At 50.0% G+C, this 16,995-nt stretch overlaps 2 protein-coding genes across 3 annotated transcripts in view; one reads left to right on the forward strand and one right to left on the reverse strand.

The window, feature by feature from the left end:
- The window catches only part of UBFD1 (ubiquitin family domain containing 1), a 134,444-nt gene that overhangs the window by 27,843 nt on the left and 89,606 nt on the right, over window positions 1-16,995 (reverse strand). The window lies entirely within an intron of this gene.
- COG7 (component of oligomeric golgi complex 7) lies at window positions 10-14,559 on the forward strand. Of its 2 annotated transcripts, XM_072935574.1 has the most exons (18): window positions 10-289; window positions 918-1,066; window positions 1,542-1,658; window positions 1,809-1,977; window positions 2,946-3,028; window positions 3,792-3,914; window positions 5,188-5,386; window positions 7,407-7,534; window positions 7,888-8,042; window positions 9,239-9,355; window positions 9,870-9,935; window positions 10,649-10,835; window positions 11,823-11,963; window positions 12,387-12,470; window positions 12,791-12,905; window positions 13,841-13,984; window positions 14,161-14,315; window positions 14,367-14,559. In XM_072935574.1, exons 1-18 carry the CDS (start codon window positions 124-126, stop codon window positions 14,376-14,378), a joined length of 2,310 nt encoding a protein of 769 aa, XP_072791675.1. In that variant the 5' UTR covers window positions 10-123; the 3' UTR covers window positions 14,379-14,559. The 2 variants fall into 2 exon arrangements, with proteins under 2 accessions (XP_072791675.1, XP_030140483.1); XM_030284623.4 differs by having other exon boundaries at window positions 14,161-14,559.

Genomic DNA, 16,995 nt, shown 5'->3' on the forward strand with positions numbered 1-16,995 from the left:
CCGCCGGGGACCGCCCCGGGACCGCCCCGGGACCGGGCCGCGCTTCCGGGTGCGCGGCGGGCCCGGGCCGCAGCCGCTCGGGCTGCCCCGCGCTGTCCCCCCGCCGTCCCCCCGGTCCCCGCCATGGACTTCTCGCGGTTCCTGTCGGACGAGTTCGAGGTGAAGGGCTGGGTGAACGCGGCGTTCCGCGCCGTGCAGCAGGAGGCGCCGGGCAAGGTGGACGCGCACGCCGCCACGCTGGTGATGAAGCTGCAGCTCTTCATCCAGGAGGTCAACAACGCCGTGGAAGGTGCGGCCGGGCGGGCACGGCCCGGGCCCGGGGCTGGCCCGGCTCTGCCGGGTGCTCTGCCATGCGGTGTCCCCGCAGCTCAGCCTCCCGGGGCAGACCCGTGCAGGCCACGCTGGCAATCCCGGCCTGGCCGGTCCTGCCCGGGACCGCGGCATCCTCTCACCCATCTCGGGTCTCGTAGCTGTTCACCCACACGTCCGCTTTAAATGCTGGAAACAGCAGCTGCTGCCAGCTCTGGGTTAGTGGGATAACAGGATAAACGTCTCCAAAAGGGTTGCCCTGCTCTGGCACAGGCTGCCCAGGGCAGTGTTGGAGTTCCTGGAAGGATTAAAAAGCCATGTGCATGCGGCACTTGGGGACATGAGTTAGTGGTGGTCTTAGAAGTGATGGGGGAACAGGACTGGAGTATTTGGAACAGCTGAACTTGATGGTCTCAGAGGGCTTTTTAAAACCTAAATGATCCCATGATAAAATACACACTTAAAGTTTAAAGATACAGCTGAAGATTTGTTGTTTGACATTTTGCTTTGGTTTTTTGAGTACTGAAGATTAGATAAGATTATTGAAAGACTACCTGTCCCTACACAGGCTGTCACCCCTCCTCACTGACTGCTCTGTGTTCCTGCAGAAACAAGCCATCAGGCACTCCAGAATATGCCCAGAGTCCTCCGGGAAGTGGAAGTCTTGAAACAGGAGGCAACATTCCTGAAGGAGCAGATGATCCTCGTTAAAGAGGATATAAAGAAGTTTGAGGAAGACACAGCTCAGTCCATGCAGGTCAGTTCTTAGCATTTATCTGCAGCTTGTGAAATTCTGAAAGCTACAGAGTTGTTCACATGAACTAATCTTGTGAACTTAAGTAGGCAAAACCACTACTTTTAACATTAGTAGTGGAAAGGTGGGTGTGACACAGAGCTGTGCAGTCTGCATCTCCTGAGGAACAGCTGCTCATGTGTCTGTCCAGAGCTGCTGGTGCCTGAATGGAGACACTGGTTTCTGCCTGGGGTGCACAGCGTTTTCAGACAAAGTGGATACTAAAAGAACAAGACAAGAATTCAAACTAACCTGTTATTTGACTTTGAAAGATGATTTTACATCTCTAGCTCCTTCAAACCATGCCATCTACTTGTAGTAATACAATCTTTCCATGCCTTTTTGTTTTTAAAATTTAAGCAGAAGATAACTCCCAAGTACCTGTGACAGCTGTTTTTTGTTTCAGTGGGGAACACAGTGTTGTGATTTTTTTCTGCAGGTCCTGGTGGAGATTGACCGGGTGAAGTCCAGGATGCAGTTGGCTGCCGAGTCACTTCAGGAGGCAGACAAATGGAGCACACTGAGTGCAGATATTGAAGAGACTCTCAAAACACAGGTAGATACTGAATTGCTTGGTGTTTGTGCCTCCAGCTTTTCAGGGAGCTGCGTTTCACAGTCGAGTTTTGAAGCGACTGTGAAGCACGTGCCTGGTGCTGGTGCTGTCCGAGGCTGCCCTTGGTAACGGGCTGCCCTTCCCTGCTGGCAGGACGTGTCCCTGATCTCAGCCAAGCTGACCAGCATGCAGAGCAGCCTGGCCATGCTGGTGGACACGCCAGATTACTCAGAGAAGTGTGTGCACCTGGAGGCACTGAAGAACCGCCTGGAGGCCATGGCCAGCCCTCAGATTGTTGCTGCTTTCAACTCCCAGTCCGTAGGTCAGTAGCTCCTGGTGTTGTTTACTGTCAGCACTGAGTTTATTGTCTTTAAAACAGTTTGGGTGGAGAGGTGGTGTCCTGAAGGCTCCTGGCACTGGCTTCTGAGCTCTCCTGGTGGAGCAGATGCCCTGGAATGTTCTGGGCTCTGCAGCTGCCTGCAGGCCAGTGCTGCTTTGATTTTCCTATGGTTTGGGATATGTGTGGCCCCTGCAGGAAACAAGAGGATTACAGGATTTTATGGGCCACGTGGATGTGTGAGATGGAGGTACTGCTCAAATAAGCAGAAGGGCCTTGGCTTTCTGTTATCATGGTGTTACTGATGTAGTCAGGAAGGATATTTGTTTGGAAGCATTCTGACTTCCTACTACTTTGTACAAGCAGCTTTACAAGTTCTGCGTAGAAAATTGGTTTTTTGGACAGTCCTTTGTGCTGTTCCTTCCCTGTGCTGCTGTCACTGTTCTGAAATGTAGTTGTTCTGGTTGTTGACACTCATCTCTGTTCACCTTGAGGTCTTGGAGAGATCTGGGGCTATGGGGTACAAACCAGACTTTTGAGGAACCTGTGGTTCTAAGCTCTGTGCATGCTTCAGGCACAGGGATCGTTTTGAGGACAGGTGAAAGCAAAGCTGAGGCCTTTACCAGGTATGCTTTAGGTTTGTAAGTGCTGGCTTGTTTCTAGAAACTACTTATTTCCTTCTAGGAAATGCTCTGGCTTCAGTACTGGATGTGTTAGCACTATATGCTGGTTAGGCAGTTAAATTCATTCCTTGTGTCTGCTGTCTGATCTTGTTTGAGGATGGGTTTCAGGCAGTTCTGCTCCTGTTTAAGAAGATAAGCAAACGAAGATGAAGTTGTCTCTTTCTGTAGCCCAGTGTGCCTGCTCCCTTAGAAAAGGAGTTCTTGCTCAGGCTGATGTCTCACCCTCAGCTTTGAGGCTGATCCTGATGCCTGTTATTTTGTTTTGTTTAGATCAGGCAAAAATGTTTGTTAAAGTCTTCACTGAAATTGATCGGATGCCCCAGCTTCTTGCCTATTATTACAAGTGTCACAAGGTAAGTGTTTTGGTAACATTTAACACTGAGGAATAGCAGTTGGAATTCTTGCCGGGCTCTGGCTGCAGAGGGAGCTGCTGCCCCACGGATCCCAGCTACGCTGTGGTGGGGGATGGCACCTCGTCCTCTCTCTATTTCCTTCTGTGGCTTCTGCTGCTGGCTCTGACCAGCTTTGGTTACTCCCCGTGGTGCAGGAGTAATTCTGCATTTGGGTCCTTGTATCCCTCCCTGCAGCAGACGGAGGGTGTGTGTTCTGTTGATTTCTCTGTGCTCATGGTTTTGCTTTGCTTTCTGTGGATGTGGCCATGTCAGCAGTGACTTTATTACTGCAACTTGCCAGCTGCTGACTTCTGTAAACTCTTTTCAGGTAAGATTAAAAGCTGGAATTCCAGACAGTTCTGTAGCCATAACCTGAGCTTCAAATTTCTCACATGACTGTGACTTTTGAGGATTAAGTTCAAGGCTGGGGCTTGCCAAGTATTTCAACTATTATGTGGGGGTATCAGTTGCAATCTCATTTTATGAGTAAAATACCAATGTTAATTAAATCTTTGAATCACTAAGAAGTTTCGAGCTTCGTGCTGAAAGTCTCTTTTCCTTCTGTGATGCTGAATTATGTTATGCTGAAACGGGGAGAGGGGCACAAGTGTGAGCCTCATGTTTTGGCAGAAGTGCTGTGCATGGGGAGTGCTGGGTTTGGCACAGCAAAAGCAGGACCCGTGCCCTGTCAGTTCTCTTCTCAGATGGTTCTGTTCCCCACCAGGTGCAGCTGGTGGCCGTGTGGCAGGAGCTCTGCCAGAGTGACCTGAGCGTGACGCGGCAGCTGACCGAGCTGTACGACACCCTCCTGGGGACCTGGCACGCCCAGCTGCAGTGGGCAGCACAGGTGCAGTGACAGGGCGGGAGAGGGCAGGGCTGGGCACCTCTCACAAAGCCTTGGAGAGCTCATGGCTGCTCGCCCTGAGCTGCACTCTGGGCCTGCCTGCTGCAGGATGAGATTTGCAGCCCGTTCCTTGTCCAGCCCTTGCAGACGGGATTTCAGCTCTGGTGTTCCACCGCCAGCAAGGTTGCCGTGTTACTGCCATTAAAGCTGCTCTATCACTTTCATCTGTATCTTAAGTTAAAACTAATTTGTTGGTGTTGCAAATGTGTTCTCTTGCAAGACATTTGAAATGCCTGAATTGTTTTATCACTTGGCCTGGAGGGAGCTCTCAAGGTCACACTGGACTGATGCGTGTTGCTCTGTGTGAGATAACTGAGGGCTTCTGCTGTCACCCCTTGGAGTCTGTGTGCTTGTTTTCCCTGCCAAGAATAATGTAGGATCAAAAAAAGTTTTTGTCCTTTGGTGCAATGAAGAAATAAGTTCATATTGTTGAAGAGTTTTTCATCCATGAAGGGTAAGAGATTCTTATCTTCATGTGACAAAGCCAGTGTCAGTGCAAGGCCTGTGCTGCAGAGGAGCTCAGTGTTTCCTTGAAATGTATTTTTTCTGCCTAATGATTCGATGTGACTTACAGGTCAGATGTCAGGTTACATTTTAGCAGATATTCTTTGAACTGGGGGTTGTGAGAAATGGCAGGTGGGGCACAGCTCGTGTCACTCAATCTCCTGTGTTGCTTCTGCTTTCTTGGACCTTTTTGGTGGTAAACCCAACTTTCAAAGCAAATGAGCAGAATAGCTGATGAAAAAGTCACAATGAAGGCTGTAAAAAGTTTTATACTAGTGGAGTGGCTGATTCTCAGCTGATTACAGGCTTTCTAGCTTTTCCACTACTGACTTCTGACCAGTAATTTGCTTGTGATATAGTCCTATTTCTTCATCTCTTACTGATTCATGTTGTTTCCCAACACACCTGTGTAAACTTGAGAGCTCTGTTTCAAATGCCTTCCTCTGCTAGGTGTTTCTTGAATCACTGTAGTGCCTTCTGAATTCAGTTCAGTGTGCCTATCCTCTAGTTTCTTGGTGGCTGTACTCTATGCACTGCTCTAGACGTGCAGTCAGGCTGTCCTGTGTGCTAGGTCAGCGTGGCTCCTGCAGCCTTAGCTGAGCACTTCTGGGTTTTCCACCCCTTGTGGGGTGTTTCAGGTTTGGAAGCTGCCTGCTGCTGTGTGTTCCTCTCAGGTAATGTGCTTTTGCCAGTAGCTGTTTTGCTGCCACAGGTTTTCAAGAACCCCTATGAAATCGTGACTGTGCTGTTGATTCAAACCCTGGGAGCTCTGGTGCCTTCCATCCCCGTGTGTCTCAGCACTGCCATGGACAGGACGGGCCAGGACACCAAGCTGACCCAGCTGCTGGAGCTCCACGATGCCACCGTGCACTTCGCCAAGGGGCTGGAGGTAGCCATGCTGCCAAACCTCAGTAAGGCTCTGGCACTGAGCTCTGCCATTCTGTGCTGTCCCCTTTGTGGAGTCCCATTGTGGGATTTTGTTCAGTTTTAGGTGGAGGGAGGGATTATCTCTTCTAAGCAATGCCCAGTTCTATGGCACTTGCACCTTTGTGTTTGTGTGTGTATCTTACACCTGAGCTGTTGACACAACACCGAGTTTCCTGAAGCAGCTCTGTCCTGAGCTGACTCTGCAGGGTAAATAGCATTTAGCACTTCTCCTTTTACAAGCTTTACTGTTTCTTCTGTCTCCCAGACAAGGAAATGTCTCCAGGGAGGCAGTGAGACCCATTGTGAGAGATGACAAAGCAGAAAAGTTGAGGAGTTTCCTGGAATTATCACACCCCACTAAACAAGAGAAAACCTGTTGAAGGCTGCATCCATTGGATGCTTGTATTTGTTTTTGTAGTTTTTCTGTTGCTGCTGGCTTAGGGTTTAATCAAGTGACAATGCCCAGTGTTTTTTCTGAACTGCTGCTAGTTTTTTCCCAGCAGCATCTTCAGTGTTTGTTTCCAAATCTGCCCCGTGCTTTCCCCTCCCTGAGACATTTGTCATTTTGGTCATGATTGCTGAGTGATTTGTGCAAACCACACAGCAGTGAGGTGCTGTTTGCACAAGTTTATGCCTGGCTGGAGCTGTTGGCTATTTATAGACCCTTATGTATTTGGTGGGGCTGCTTCAAAGACTGGCTGTGGGAAAATCCAAAATTAAGGCTAATGGAGCATTCCTGATGCTGTGCTTCCTGTGTTTGGTTCCTCATAACATTGTCTTGAGCTGTTTAAACCCAGATATTTTCTTGACCCTGTAAATTATGATTGCTGGGCAATGTCAGGGAGTGTGACTGTGTCTGTTGTCTGTCTGGTTGCATACACATCAGTCATTTTCTAGCTTAATCTGTGGTTAATTATAGAAATTATTAAAAAGGTCTTGAAAAAATAATGCCAGATTGTAGAAGATGATGGGATAGGAAGATCACTGTTGAACTGTTATCTGAGTGTATTTAAAAAAAAACACCCAAAGCCTTTCTTTCTATCTCTTCGTGTGGGGTAAGATGTTTGAGAAAAGAAATATCTCAAGAATGGAAAGGCCAGGTGACTCAGCTGAGGAGACTCAAACCAGTTCTTGCGTGTGTGTATGTGAGGGGAGAGCTCAGCTGTGATTCACAGGATAATTCAGTTTGGAAGGGACCTTAGAAGATGATCTGGTCCAGTCTCCTGCTCCAAGCAGGATCTGCTGTGAGGTCAGACTGTGCTTGGGATGCTGTTCAGTCTGGTCATGAAGATGTCCAAGCATGGAGACAGTGTTGGCTTTGGACAGACTGCTCCATTGCTTTCCTGTCCTCAGGGTGTGAAAGTCTTTTCTGATCTCCAGGGTTCAAAGTAATTCTGGTTTGCTGCAGGTTTGAGTTTGGCAGAGCTTTGTGAGAGCAGCTGGTGTCCAGCTCTGATGTGAGCAATAATCATTCAGCCCTGCTTTGTGTTTGGGTTGGCAGCTCCCTGCTCAGGCATGGCACTGAGAGGCTGAGTTTGTGCTTCACGGCCGGCTCTGGTTGATGAACGCTGGCACAGGAGTGCTGAATGAATTGAATTAGTGTCAATTATTTTAAGTGTGAACTAGGCTTTGTGATAAATGAGGATTGCCCCTGTTTGACGCCGTGGGAGTAATGTGTTTCACTTCTCAGATGGTTTCAATTCTTCTGCTGTAGGTTGGAACATTTGATAGATTTTTGTCACCCAGGCTGTTTTGGGTCAGTGAGTGCTAATTTTCTTGAGACACTTGTTGAGGTAGAACATCTTGGTTTTAGGAAGCAGGTAGAGATAATAATCTTGTTTCTAAAAAAATAAACCGATCTGTGTAGTTGAGATTGAAGCTGTTGGGCAGCATTCCAAGCCTGTGCAAGCAGCATGCTTTAGTGGAAGAACTGTATGTAGCTTGAAATGAGGTTTTTAGTAGCATATTCATCTCTTTCTAGACTAAACATCTGATTCTTTGTAGAGGAGCAGAACCTGGTGAAAGTGATGGAGCTCGTGGAAGTGGTGTATGCTCCCTACAAGCCCTATCAACTCGAGTATGGAGACCTGGAAGAAGAGAATCTCCTCATCCAGATCAGTGCAGTGCCCTTGGTAATATGTCAGTCTTTGCTCAGCTGTCCTGGGAGAGGCTGAAACTTCCGCTAAACCCAGGGGTCTTTGTCACAGTTACTGCTCTCTTTATCCTTTTTGGCTATGTTTCCTTTCATTTGTAGAAGATTCTGCTATTGGCAGAGCTGTTCCTTGAGGACCTGGTGAACACGGGGTTTGGCAGCCTGGCTATTGTTGCAGTCTGTGGGCAGGAGGGTGGGAGCACCAGCCTGGCTCTGCCTTGGGAGTGTCACAGGAAAGGAGGGTACCAGAGAACACTGTGTTGCACAAAGTCTGCTTTATCTATTGCCTGAAGAAGAGTCAGGCTCAGCTTTGTTGTTCCTGTTGTTATTTAGGAGCACTGGGAGGTGATTGATTGTGTCCAGGAACTGAACCACTCAGTCAACAAACTCTTCACGCTGGCGGCCGGGGCCATCGACAGCTGCGTCAAGCTCACGGATGGCCTGGGGGTGTGTGGGCTGCTGAAGGCCCTGAAGGCTCTCTTCTCCAAGTAAGTAAGGTGCCTTTAGGTGCTGCTCTGTTTATCCTGAGCCTGCACTGTGTGGCCAAAGGGTCTGTAGTTTATGGCAAATGGCTGAGAGCAGAACGTGTCTCTGACTGCACCATGAATCATCAGAATCCCCCTTGCTGCTTCATTCGAGCACAGGCTCTTTTCTGGAGGAAAAATGGAAGATTTTATGGCTAAATCAAAGGCTTGCCAGGTGTTTTTGATTCTGGCTGGGGAGAGTTATCATTGTTAATAAATACTTTTGAAGGAGAAAATATTTCCCAAAAAATAATAAGGCAAATTAGGCTGATGAAAGTAGATCTCAGTGGGAAAATAAGTCTGGAGGTTAAACTTGATCATCTTGGAGGTCTTTTCCAACCATATTGATTCTGTGAATACACAGTCACTGGGACAAGTGACCTCACATTCAAGATCTGCCTGTAAGTCTGAGATACCCCACAGAGTGAGGCTCACTCTTAGTTCTTGTCTTAAAGTATCACTTTCCTATTCCTATACTGATTTACTCCTTATTCGTTCAGATACTGAAAGAGCTGCTCACAAGGTATGAATCAGGTATTGCTGCCCTTTGCGAAGGGGGAAGAGGAAAGCACAAGTCTCTGAGCTCAACTTCTTTATAGGCAATTAGAGAGCAATGTACCTGCCTCCAGCTTATGGGCATTATTAAAAAGAAAATGGGGGTGGGTAGAAAACACAATGTTCTTCTTTTTATCCGTGTTCTCATCTGGGGAGTAGCTGAGAAAACAAATTCATGAGATTGTTGTCACCATGTTCCTGGAGTAAGGGCCAAGTGATGTTGGAGTAGCAGGAGCCGTATAAAGTTTTCCTGGTCTTTCCTAGGAGATGGTCAATGTAGTGGTAACTAAAATGTCTTACTCCTTCCTTGTCACGGGCAGGGAGCTCCTGGTAATCCACAGGCAGCAAACTGAGGCAGCCACACAGCACCTTTTGTGCTCCTTGTCTTCTGGTCTAGGCTGGAGCGGGCTGTGGCTGATCAGTTCTTCACATCCACCTCTTTGGAGTGGAACCAGGCTGTCTCTCCTGTACTCCTTTTAGTATTTCTGTTTCTAGTTTGGCCTTTGCAGAGGACTGAGTGAGCTAATCACAGGACATGTCTTTGTGCTGCTCTCCAGCCTGTTCTCTTATGCTGCTGCTTCTCTCTGCTCTTCTTCTCACTGCAGGTATACATCTGACTTCACAAACACACTGCAGTCTATACGAAAGAAGTGTAAACTGGATGATGTCCTGGCAGATCCCCTGTTCCAGGAGGACTGGACAGCATTCCAAAACTCTGTCCGGTAAACGTTTGGGTTTTTTCTGTCTGGCTCAGAGCTGGTTTTTGTGTCAAAGCTGAACGGGAACTACTTGGGGTCAGTTTACACAAGTTCTTAAAGCAGAACACAGGGCTGAGCTCTCTGTGCTGCTTGGAGCACCAGTGTCAGTCGTGGGTTTCAGGTTGCTCCTGGCATGGGGAGGGCCGTGGGGCTCCTCCCCACCCTGCCTGGAGCAAAGCTGCATCTCATGTCACTTGTAATATTAGCAGCTCTTAGAATTTTTCCCAGTGACACTGAGCTGGCCTTCCCCACCATGACAAGAAGTAGCATATGGATAAGGCGATTGGGCAAAAAAAATCAGTGTTATCAAATGGATGCAGAGTTAATCACCAGACTGACTCTTGACTGATGTGTGGGCTGTTGTTTGGTTATGGCTTTTCATAACTACTTGACATGGGTCTGAGATGGGTTCTCTGAGAGGGGTCTGTCATTATCTGCCTCAAATCTCTCAGTGTGCTTTTGTCTTGTTCTTTCTCAGGATAATTTCAATTTGTGGTGAACTCCTTCATCAGTGTGGAGACTTCGAGCAGCAGCTGGCCAACAGGTGAGCACTGGTGACCTTAATTCAGAGCTGTCAATGTAGGAACCAAGTTGGAAGAAAACAAACCCCAAACCCCAAGGTGCTTTGGTTGCTTAGACCGTGGAGGGAAAGCCACCACTGACTCCCCTTCCCCATGCTTTGACATGTCAGAGATGGGGCGCAGACTGTTCTGGCCGGTTGTGTTCCCTGAGGCAGTCCCAAGAATCCTTTTCCTTGGATACCTGGCTGGCCACCAATGGGCTGCCAGATGGGGGTCAGGAAGGAATTTTCCACCAGATCAAATTGGCAAGATCCTTGTGACATGGGGCGTGAATCACATGCTGAAGTGAGTGTAGGTGTGCCCTACCTGATGGGCTCCCTGTAACCTGAGGAGTGCAGGCACAGGCAGCACAAGGATCTTGCTGCTCCCTGTTGTAAGCAGTGCACTGCCCAGGCTGTGGTTCCTTAAGTGCTCGGTGTGAGGGGAGGAGAGCCCAGCCTGCAGTGCTCAGTGGGGCCCCACTGCCCTCTGTTCCCAGAGCACAAGCTCCCTGTCCTCTCAGCACTTCTGCAGCTGATGAGTTGCACAGTGAATGAGAGGACTGGCTGTGAATTCTGTCAGTGAATGCTCTCTCTGGAAGTCACTCAAGGGCGGTGCTGGTCTTTGGGCCAGCATGAGGACAGGACTGCTGAGTCCAGAGGATTCTGCTGGTGACTTTTGTGTACTTGTTTTTCAGGATTTTGTCAACTGCTGGAAAGTATCTCTCAGACTCCTACAGCCCTTGCAGTTTTTCTGGCTTTCAGGACACCAGTTCTGCAGAAAAGAAGAGCTCCATAAAAAATCCCTGGCAGGAATACAATTATCTCTTGAAGGAGAATCCATCCGAGTATGCCAGCCTTATGGAAACACTTTTCACCCTGAAGGTAGCCCTGGTGCCTGCAGAGCCTGCCTCTGTTACAGTGTGCTTTTGGGCCCATACTGGGTAGAGACCTGGATTCCCCTTCCAGTCTGATGGCTTTCCATGCTGGGCTGCAGCCTTCCCATGGGCTGTTCTGCAGAGACACCGAGAGATGAAATGTCCAAACCCAGCAAGTCTGGACTCATTCCATCTCTCCCCAGATCCTGGCTCTGTTTTGTGAACAAACCCTTATCAGCTCAGGTGAGGGAGATTTTATCGCAGCGAGCTTTGGGAAGGTTGTGTTGGAGCCATCTCAAATTCTGGAGCCCACACACCACCTTCTGAGGCTTTCTCTGCCACTTAGGCTCTGCTGCCCTGTCCAATCTGAAACAGAATTCTGCAGGATCATTCATGCATGAATCTGTGAACAGGGTAGAATGACTTTAGTTATCTTCTCATGGATCTAAGTTATGTTTGCCATCCTTGGTCACATGGAGTAGTGAATTCAAAGTTATGAGTCTTATTTCCTCAAAATGTTTTGATTTCTTCTACACTTCGTTTACCTACAATTTTTGTGGTTCCACCTTCAGTGTGATGTGTTTGACTTTAAACCTTGACTAAACTGTCCAGTTCCACAGGTACTCTTTAGGTAAAACTCAGTTCCATGCAGGGCATCAGTTGTGCCCTTTGAGTAAAGGGCAGCTTTGCCATCTTCTCTGCAAGTTCCTCAGTATCCAGCACGTGCCAGAGCCTGGGGAGGCTGGAATGTGATGCTGATTGCTTGTCCTGTAGTTCAGGGAGCAGTGGCAGTTTCTCTCTTGAATAACCACTTGGAGTAGGTAATTCCAAAAGAAACAGGCTGTGTTTCCTGTGTTTCCTGTGTTTCCTCATCAGAGAGGAAAGCTCTGCTGCACAGGGATGGCCTCATAAAACCTCTGCAAGCGTGTTAACACAGCCCCTCCGTGGCCACTTGGGTGGCTGGTGTGTGTAAATGTTTTTCTGTGTGTGCCAGGAGAAGGGCACCAGTCAGCACAGCCTGCTGTCGTCGTCGCGAGCGGCGCTGGCCCGCCTGAACCAGCTGTCCCACCAGCTGGCCTTCGACTCCGTGTTCCTGCGCATCAGGCAGCAGCTGCTGCTGCTTCCCCGCATGGAGGTGGGCACGCTGAGCTGGGCGGGCAGGCTTTGCTGGGCATCCCTTGGGGCAGCCCCCTTAGCTGTCTCCTGCTCAGAATGGTTCTCTCTGCTGCTGGTTCTCCCGCGAGCTGCAGGCAGTGGAACAGTTTCCCTTCCCTCACCCACAGCCTTTGCAGCACAGCTGTTTGAAGGCTCTGGTGTTTGTTTGAGGGGTTTTCTGACTCACATGAGCATGTTTCCCACAGGGAGCTGGGCAGAAAAAGGGTGGCTGTTTTGGGCCTGAGGGATAACATGGTAAACAGTTTTCCCACCATCTGTGTTCTGCTTCCTAGAATCCCTTGGGTAGTCACAGTTCATGTTGTTGGGTCACCCCTTTCTAAAATGCTGACAGGCTTCATGCTCTGGGAAGTCATTGATTCATCCTGCACTTTCTGCCTTACAGGGATGGAGTTCTGGTGGCATTGGTGAGACCCTGACAGATGACCTGCCAAACTTCAGCCTGACCCCTCTGGAATATATCAGCAATGTAAGAGAACTCAGTTGTCTTTCTGCTCTAGAAAACAAATTGCTGGGAACACTCCAGAGAGCAGAGATTTGCTTGGAGTAGCAGTTCTCTGTACAGGTCTTTCTTGCCATAAGTGTTTCAGTGACTGCTTCTCTGACCTTGTGAAAAACTGTTTCTTGTACCAAGTGTAATGATGCACGAGAGCCAATTTGCAGGTGAGTGAGTGGCTGTCAGGCTCAGCTCCCTGCTTTCAGGTGTATTTACTGCGGGTGACTTTTTCTCTAGTAAAGGACTTGCCTCACATTTGTTCAGTGACTCAGCTTTTGGTGCTTTTATTCTAGATTGGGCAGTACATTATGTCTCTTCCTCTGCACCTTGAGCCGTTTGTCACTCAAGAGGATTCTGCTTTGGAACTGGCATTACATGCTGGAAAACTGCCATACCCCCCAGAGCAAGGTAGGCTGAGACCAAAGGCTTGGAGTGTCTGGGGAAAGCTTTCCCCTCCTGACATCACAAGGGACAAAACCATTGGGGATCCCTTTCCTGTCACACTGTTTATTCCAAGAATCCTTTGGTAAAACCCAGGAGGAGCCTCTGAATAATGAGTAAAACTTTGTTTTGTTTCATTCAAACTGGAAGCTTTGGCTTGGCCTGTGTGAGTTTGGTGTTTGTTAAAACGATGGTTTGGGGTCTGAAGAGTTCTGTTGGGTTTTGGCTCCTGTTCTGCTCCAAGGAGCTGGCTCTACCTGCTGTGTCACTAATTCTGCTGCAGGTAACAGCAGTAGCCACCTAATACCTTTCCCTGCAGGTTGTACCTGGTGTGCTGGGTTCAGTCTCTTTATGGTGTTATTATTTCACAGACAGCGAAGAAAGCACAGAGCTTGGTATTTACAGTCTTCCTGGACCCTTCCAAAAATACACTCTTTAGTTCAGGCTTTTGCATTACTATTATGGCACCTTGAAGCATTTACATGTTGTAATGCCTGAATAATTTTCAAAGCACTAATGAACACAGACTGCCTTTAGGGCTGGGAAAAAACTTGTGAATCCTTGTCACTGCCGTGGTTTGCAAACTGCTCCTGGAAGAGAATCCTGTAGGAGGTGCCAGGCAGTGCCCTGTCCCAGCTGATCCCCATCGGCCCTTGGAAGTGACTTCCTGGAGGGTAATCCAGGGGAGTGTTTGGGGTCTGGAGCTCATGTCAGTGGTGTACAGTACAGGGAGAGTGCATGAGTGCTTTGATTACTCCAAAAGCAGCTGATAAACTCTGACTCCCTGGGTGTCCTGTGGAAGGAGCAGTTCAGGTGTTGCTAACCAGGCAGGATTCTGTGCTGTTCGAGCCCAGCAAGGGCAGGTCAAGCGTACTGGCAGGTAACGGGGAGTGTCTGTGCAGGAGAGGAGCTGCCTGAGCTGGACAACGTGGCTGACTACTGGCTGGGCTCCATCGCCAGGGCCACCATGCAGACGTACTGCGAGGTCATCCTGCAGATCCCGCAGCTCACACCACACTCCACCAAGCAGCTGGCCACGGACATAGGTGAGTAGGGGCTCCTGGGCACGGCACATCACCCCCGGGCTGCTCTGCCACCACGCAGGCTTCCTGCCTGGCTGGTGCCTGTGGGTGGGAGCTCCCCATGGCACCAAGAACAAGGATATCTTTCATTTCACAGTGGCTATTGCAAGCTAGATACAAATTTTTCCTTGATTTTACAGATTATCTCATAAACGTGATGGATGCCCTAGGCCTGCAGCCCTCACGGACGCTGCAGAACATTGTGACTCTGCTGAAGGCCAAGCCAGAGGAGTTTCGCCAGGCTGCCAAGAGCCTGCCCCGCCGGATGGCAGCTGCCATTGCGGCCATGAGGGGCCTGGAGGGTTAGCTGTGCCCTCCTGCCTCTGCCATCGCAGCTATGAGGGGCCTGGAGGGTTAGCTGTGCCCTCCTGCCAGGAGGGGCCTGGAGGGTTAGCTGTGCCCTCCCTGCCTCTGGGCCCTGCTCAAGGACTCATCTCCTCAGACTGGTTTTCATTTCTGCAAGGACAGTGAAAAGATCTCTGGGGACTAGGGGAATTTATTTCAGACTAACTTTTAATAAATGTCTTTGTCTAGGAAAAGCTTGTTCCATTCTTCCATCTAGAAATAAGAAAATGTGTCCTACAGCCAAATTTCCCAAAACCTCTGGATGACCCTGAGTAGCTTGAGGAGTGCTGGAAATGTTCTGGCAGGTGCTGTAGAGTTCATCTTTGTGGCAGCTTTTTCAGAGAGTTTAATCTACTGTATCTGAGGTGATGGGGTAGATGCAGCACAAAGGGGGCTGCTGTAGGCAGTGGCCACTGCTCAGGGCTGTCATAAGTACAGGGTTAGGAAGGGTCGCTTGAGAGTTGAGGCTTGATAAAGCTCGGTCCTGAGAATAAAACCAGCTTTGTAGGTTGTTCCTGGTGCAATTTCACTATTCTACTTAAAGCCGTTAAGTTTGTAAGGAATTTAAGGAAAGTGGTGCTTCCTTGAAGAATTATTGCCATTTGTATATAGATTTTTGTGAAACAGCTGGTCTAGCCTTAGTGTGCTCTCCTGGGAGACAATGGGGCAGAGTACAGGGAGCTCCCCAAACTGGAATGGCAGCTGAGTCTGAGCTGCTGCAGCTGGAAACCCCTTGCTCAGCTGGGCTCAGGCTGCTCTGGGTCTGGCTGGGGAGAGCCGGGCTGGGACAGGGCTGGAGCCAAGCGCTGCAGACACTTCCCACTTTTACGAGATGTCAGGCAGCTCCCGAAGCCAGCTGTGACTGGAATGGTGAGCTCTCCCTGTCCTGCAGGAACACTCTGTTCCCTTCACTCCTGCTCTAGGCAGGGTGAAGCTCACTGTCGTGCCTCTCCCACCCTTCCCTGCCCCAGCGCTGCTGGGGAGGGCTTTGGGGCTGGTCCTTGTCTGCTGCTGTTGGCCTGGGCCAGCAGCCAGCTGGGGCTGAAGTCGTGGGGACAGGGTGAGCAGCCTGGGACCTGCTGCCCATCCCAGGGACCTGCTGGTGAGCATGTGAGAGGAGATGCCCAGGTTCTTGCTCTCAGCATTCCCCATGTTTTAAGAAATGTGCTGTGTGTGTTCTGGTTTTTCTGTTTTATCCCTTGGAGGCCTTTGCCAAGGATGGCACTGCACGCAGTGAGCGTTGATTCAGGAGGGGAGGGTGTCAGGTCCTTGTTTCCCACTCAGCTGTGATATGGGATCAAGGGCTATCACTTTACACAAGAGCTCTCCTGTGGGAAAGGAGGCTGTGCTTGTGTGTTTGTGGGGCCCAGAGACAGAAACGTTCCTTTCAGGGGACAGAAGTCCAGGACAGCTTGTAAGGGCTGGATTCCTCTGTCTTTACAGATGTTTTTGCTGCCTGTCGTGCCCTGTTGGCACTCTGGGGTTTAGGGGCTCGCTGAGCTCAGGCTCTGCCTGGGTGGGGTGGTTCTGCACAGAGCAGTGTGGCTGGGGGCTGTTGGTCCTTCTCCCTTCAAACAAGAACCAGCTGGGGGAGAAAGGGCTGGGGCAGAATGTGGATATGTTCAGGGGTACTCCCTGACTCTGGAGTCAGTGAATTTTGAACACAGAACTCTGTTTTGTGGGGCAGAGTCAGCTGTGCTGGTGGCACCTCAGCTGTCACATTGTCCCCCAGTTCCTCTGTCCTGCTGCTGGTGCTCAGCAGCACGTGGGCCCACCATTTCCAGCACTGCCAAGGGGCTGGAGGGACCCTGGGCATGCCCAGCCCCACAGCTCTGCCCCAGAGCTCCCTGTGCTTGGGGGGCTTGCCATCAGAAGGCTCCTGGACCCCCCTCTGCAGCCGCCCCGCACTGGGCACCATGCCCAGAACATCGTGTTCTGGTTTAACCACAGGATTGTGCTTCCTCTTGAGCTTTCATGAAGTACTTCAGTGAGGCTGGTCCTGGGGGTTGTGATGGGTTCCTGGGAAAGCTCCTGGGGGCCAGAACCAGCTGGGACAGGTGAGCTCACTGCCCCACTCAGCTCAGCCCCTCCGGGACCAACAGAAGTCCAGCTGCCCTCACGTCAGTGTGAGCACCCTGTGTTCTCCTCCCTGCAAGCCACTGCCATCAACCTACCCCCACTGCCAGCAGGGAAGAGAAATGCAACTTTTAGATCAACTTTTTATTATGGCAAGAATGATAATTAAACAGGCTGGTGCTTCCTCCCACCTGAGCCTCTGTGGAGTCGCGTTCTTGGCACACACCTACAGCTGTGTCCACCTGCACCAGGAGTGGTACAAACCCTGGGCAGCCACACAACAGTGCACCCAGGGGCTCCAGCAGTGAAGGGGGAGCTCAGTTTCCCGTGTAGTTGTTTGGGAATGGAGATTCTGCGGACTCAGAGGTCAGAGGTAGCTTTGGTCCCATCCCAAGGCTCTGCTCCATGGCATGGCACAGCTGTGGCACACGCTGTGCCACATCTTTGCAGCGCTGGAGAAGGGGATAGGATGAGACAGTCTTTAAGGTCCATTCCAACACAAACTCTTCCAGGGTTCTGGGATCTAGCAGGCCATGGCCTTGCATCCACTGTCA

The sequence above is a fragment of the Taeniopygia guttata genome, chromosome 14 (assembly GCF_048771995.1).
Source record: "Taeniopygia guttata chromosome 14, bTaeGut7.mat, whole genome shotgun sequence".
Classification (NCBI taxonomy): Eukaryota; Metazoa; Chordata; class Aves; order Passeriformes; family Estrildidae; genus Taeniopygia; species Taeniopygia guttata.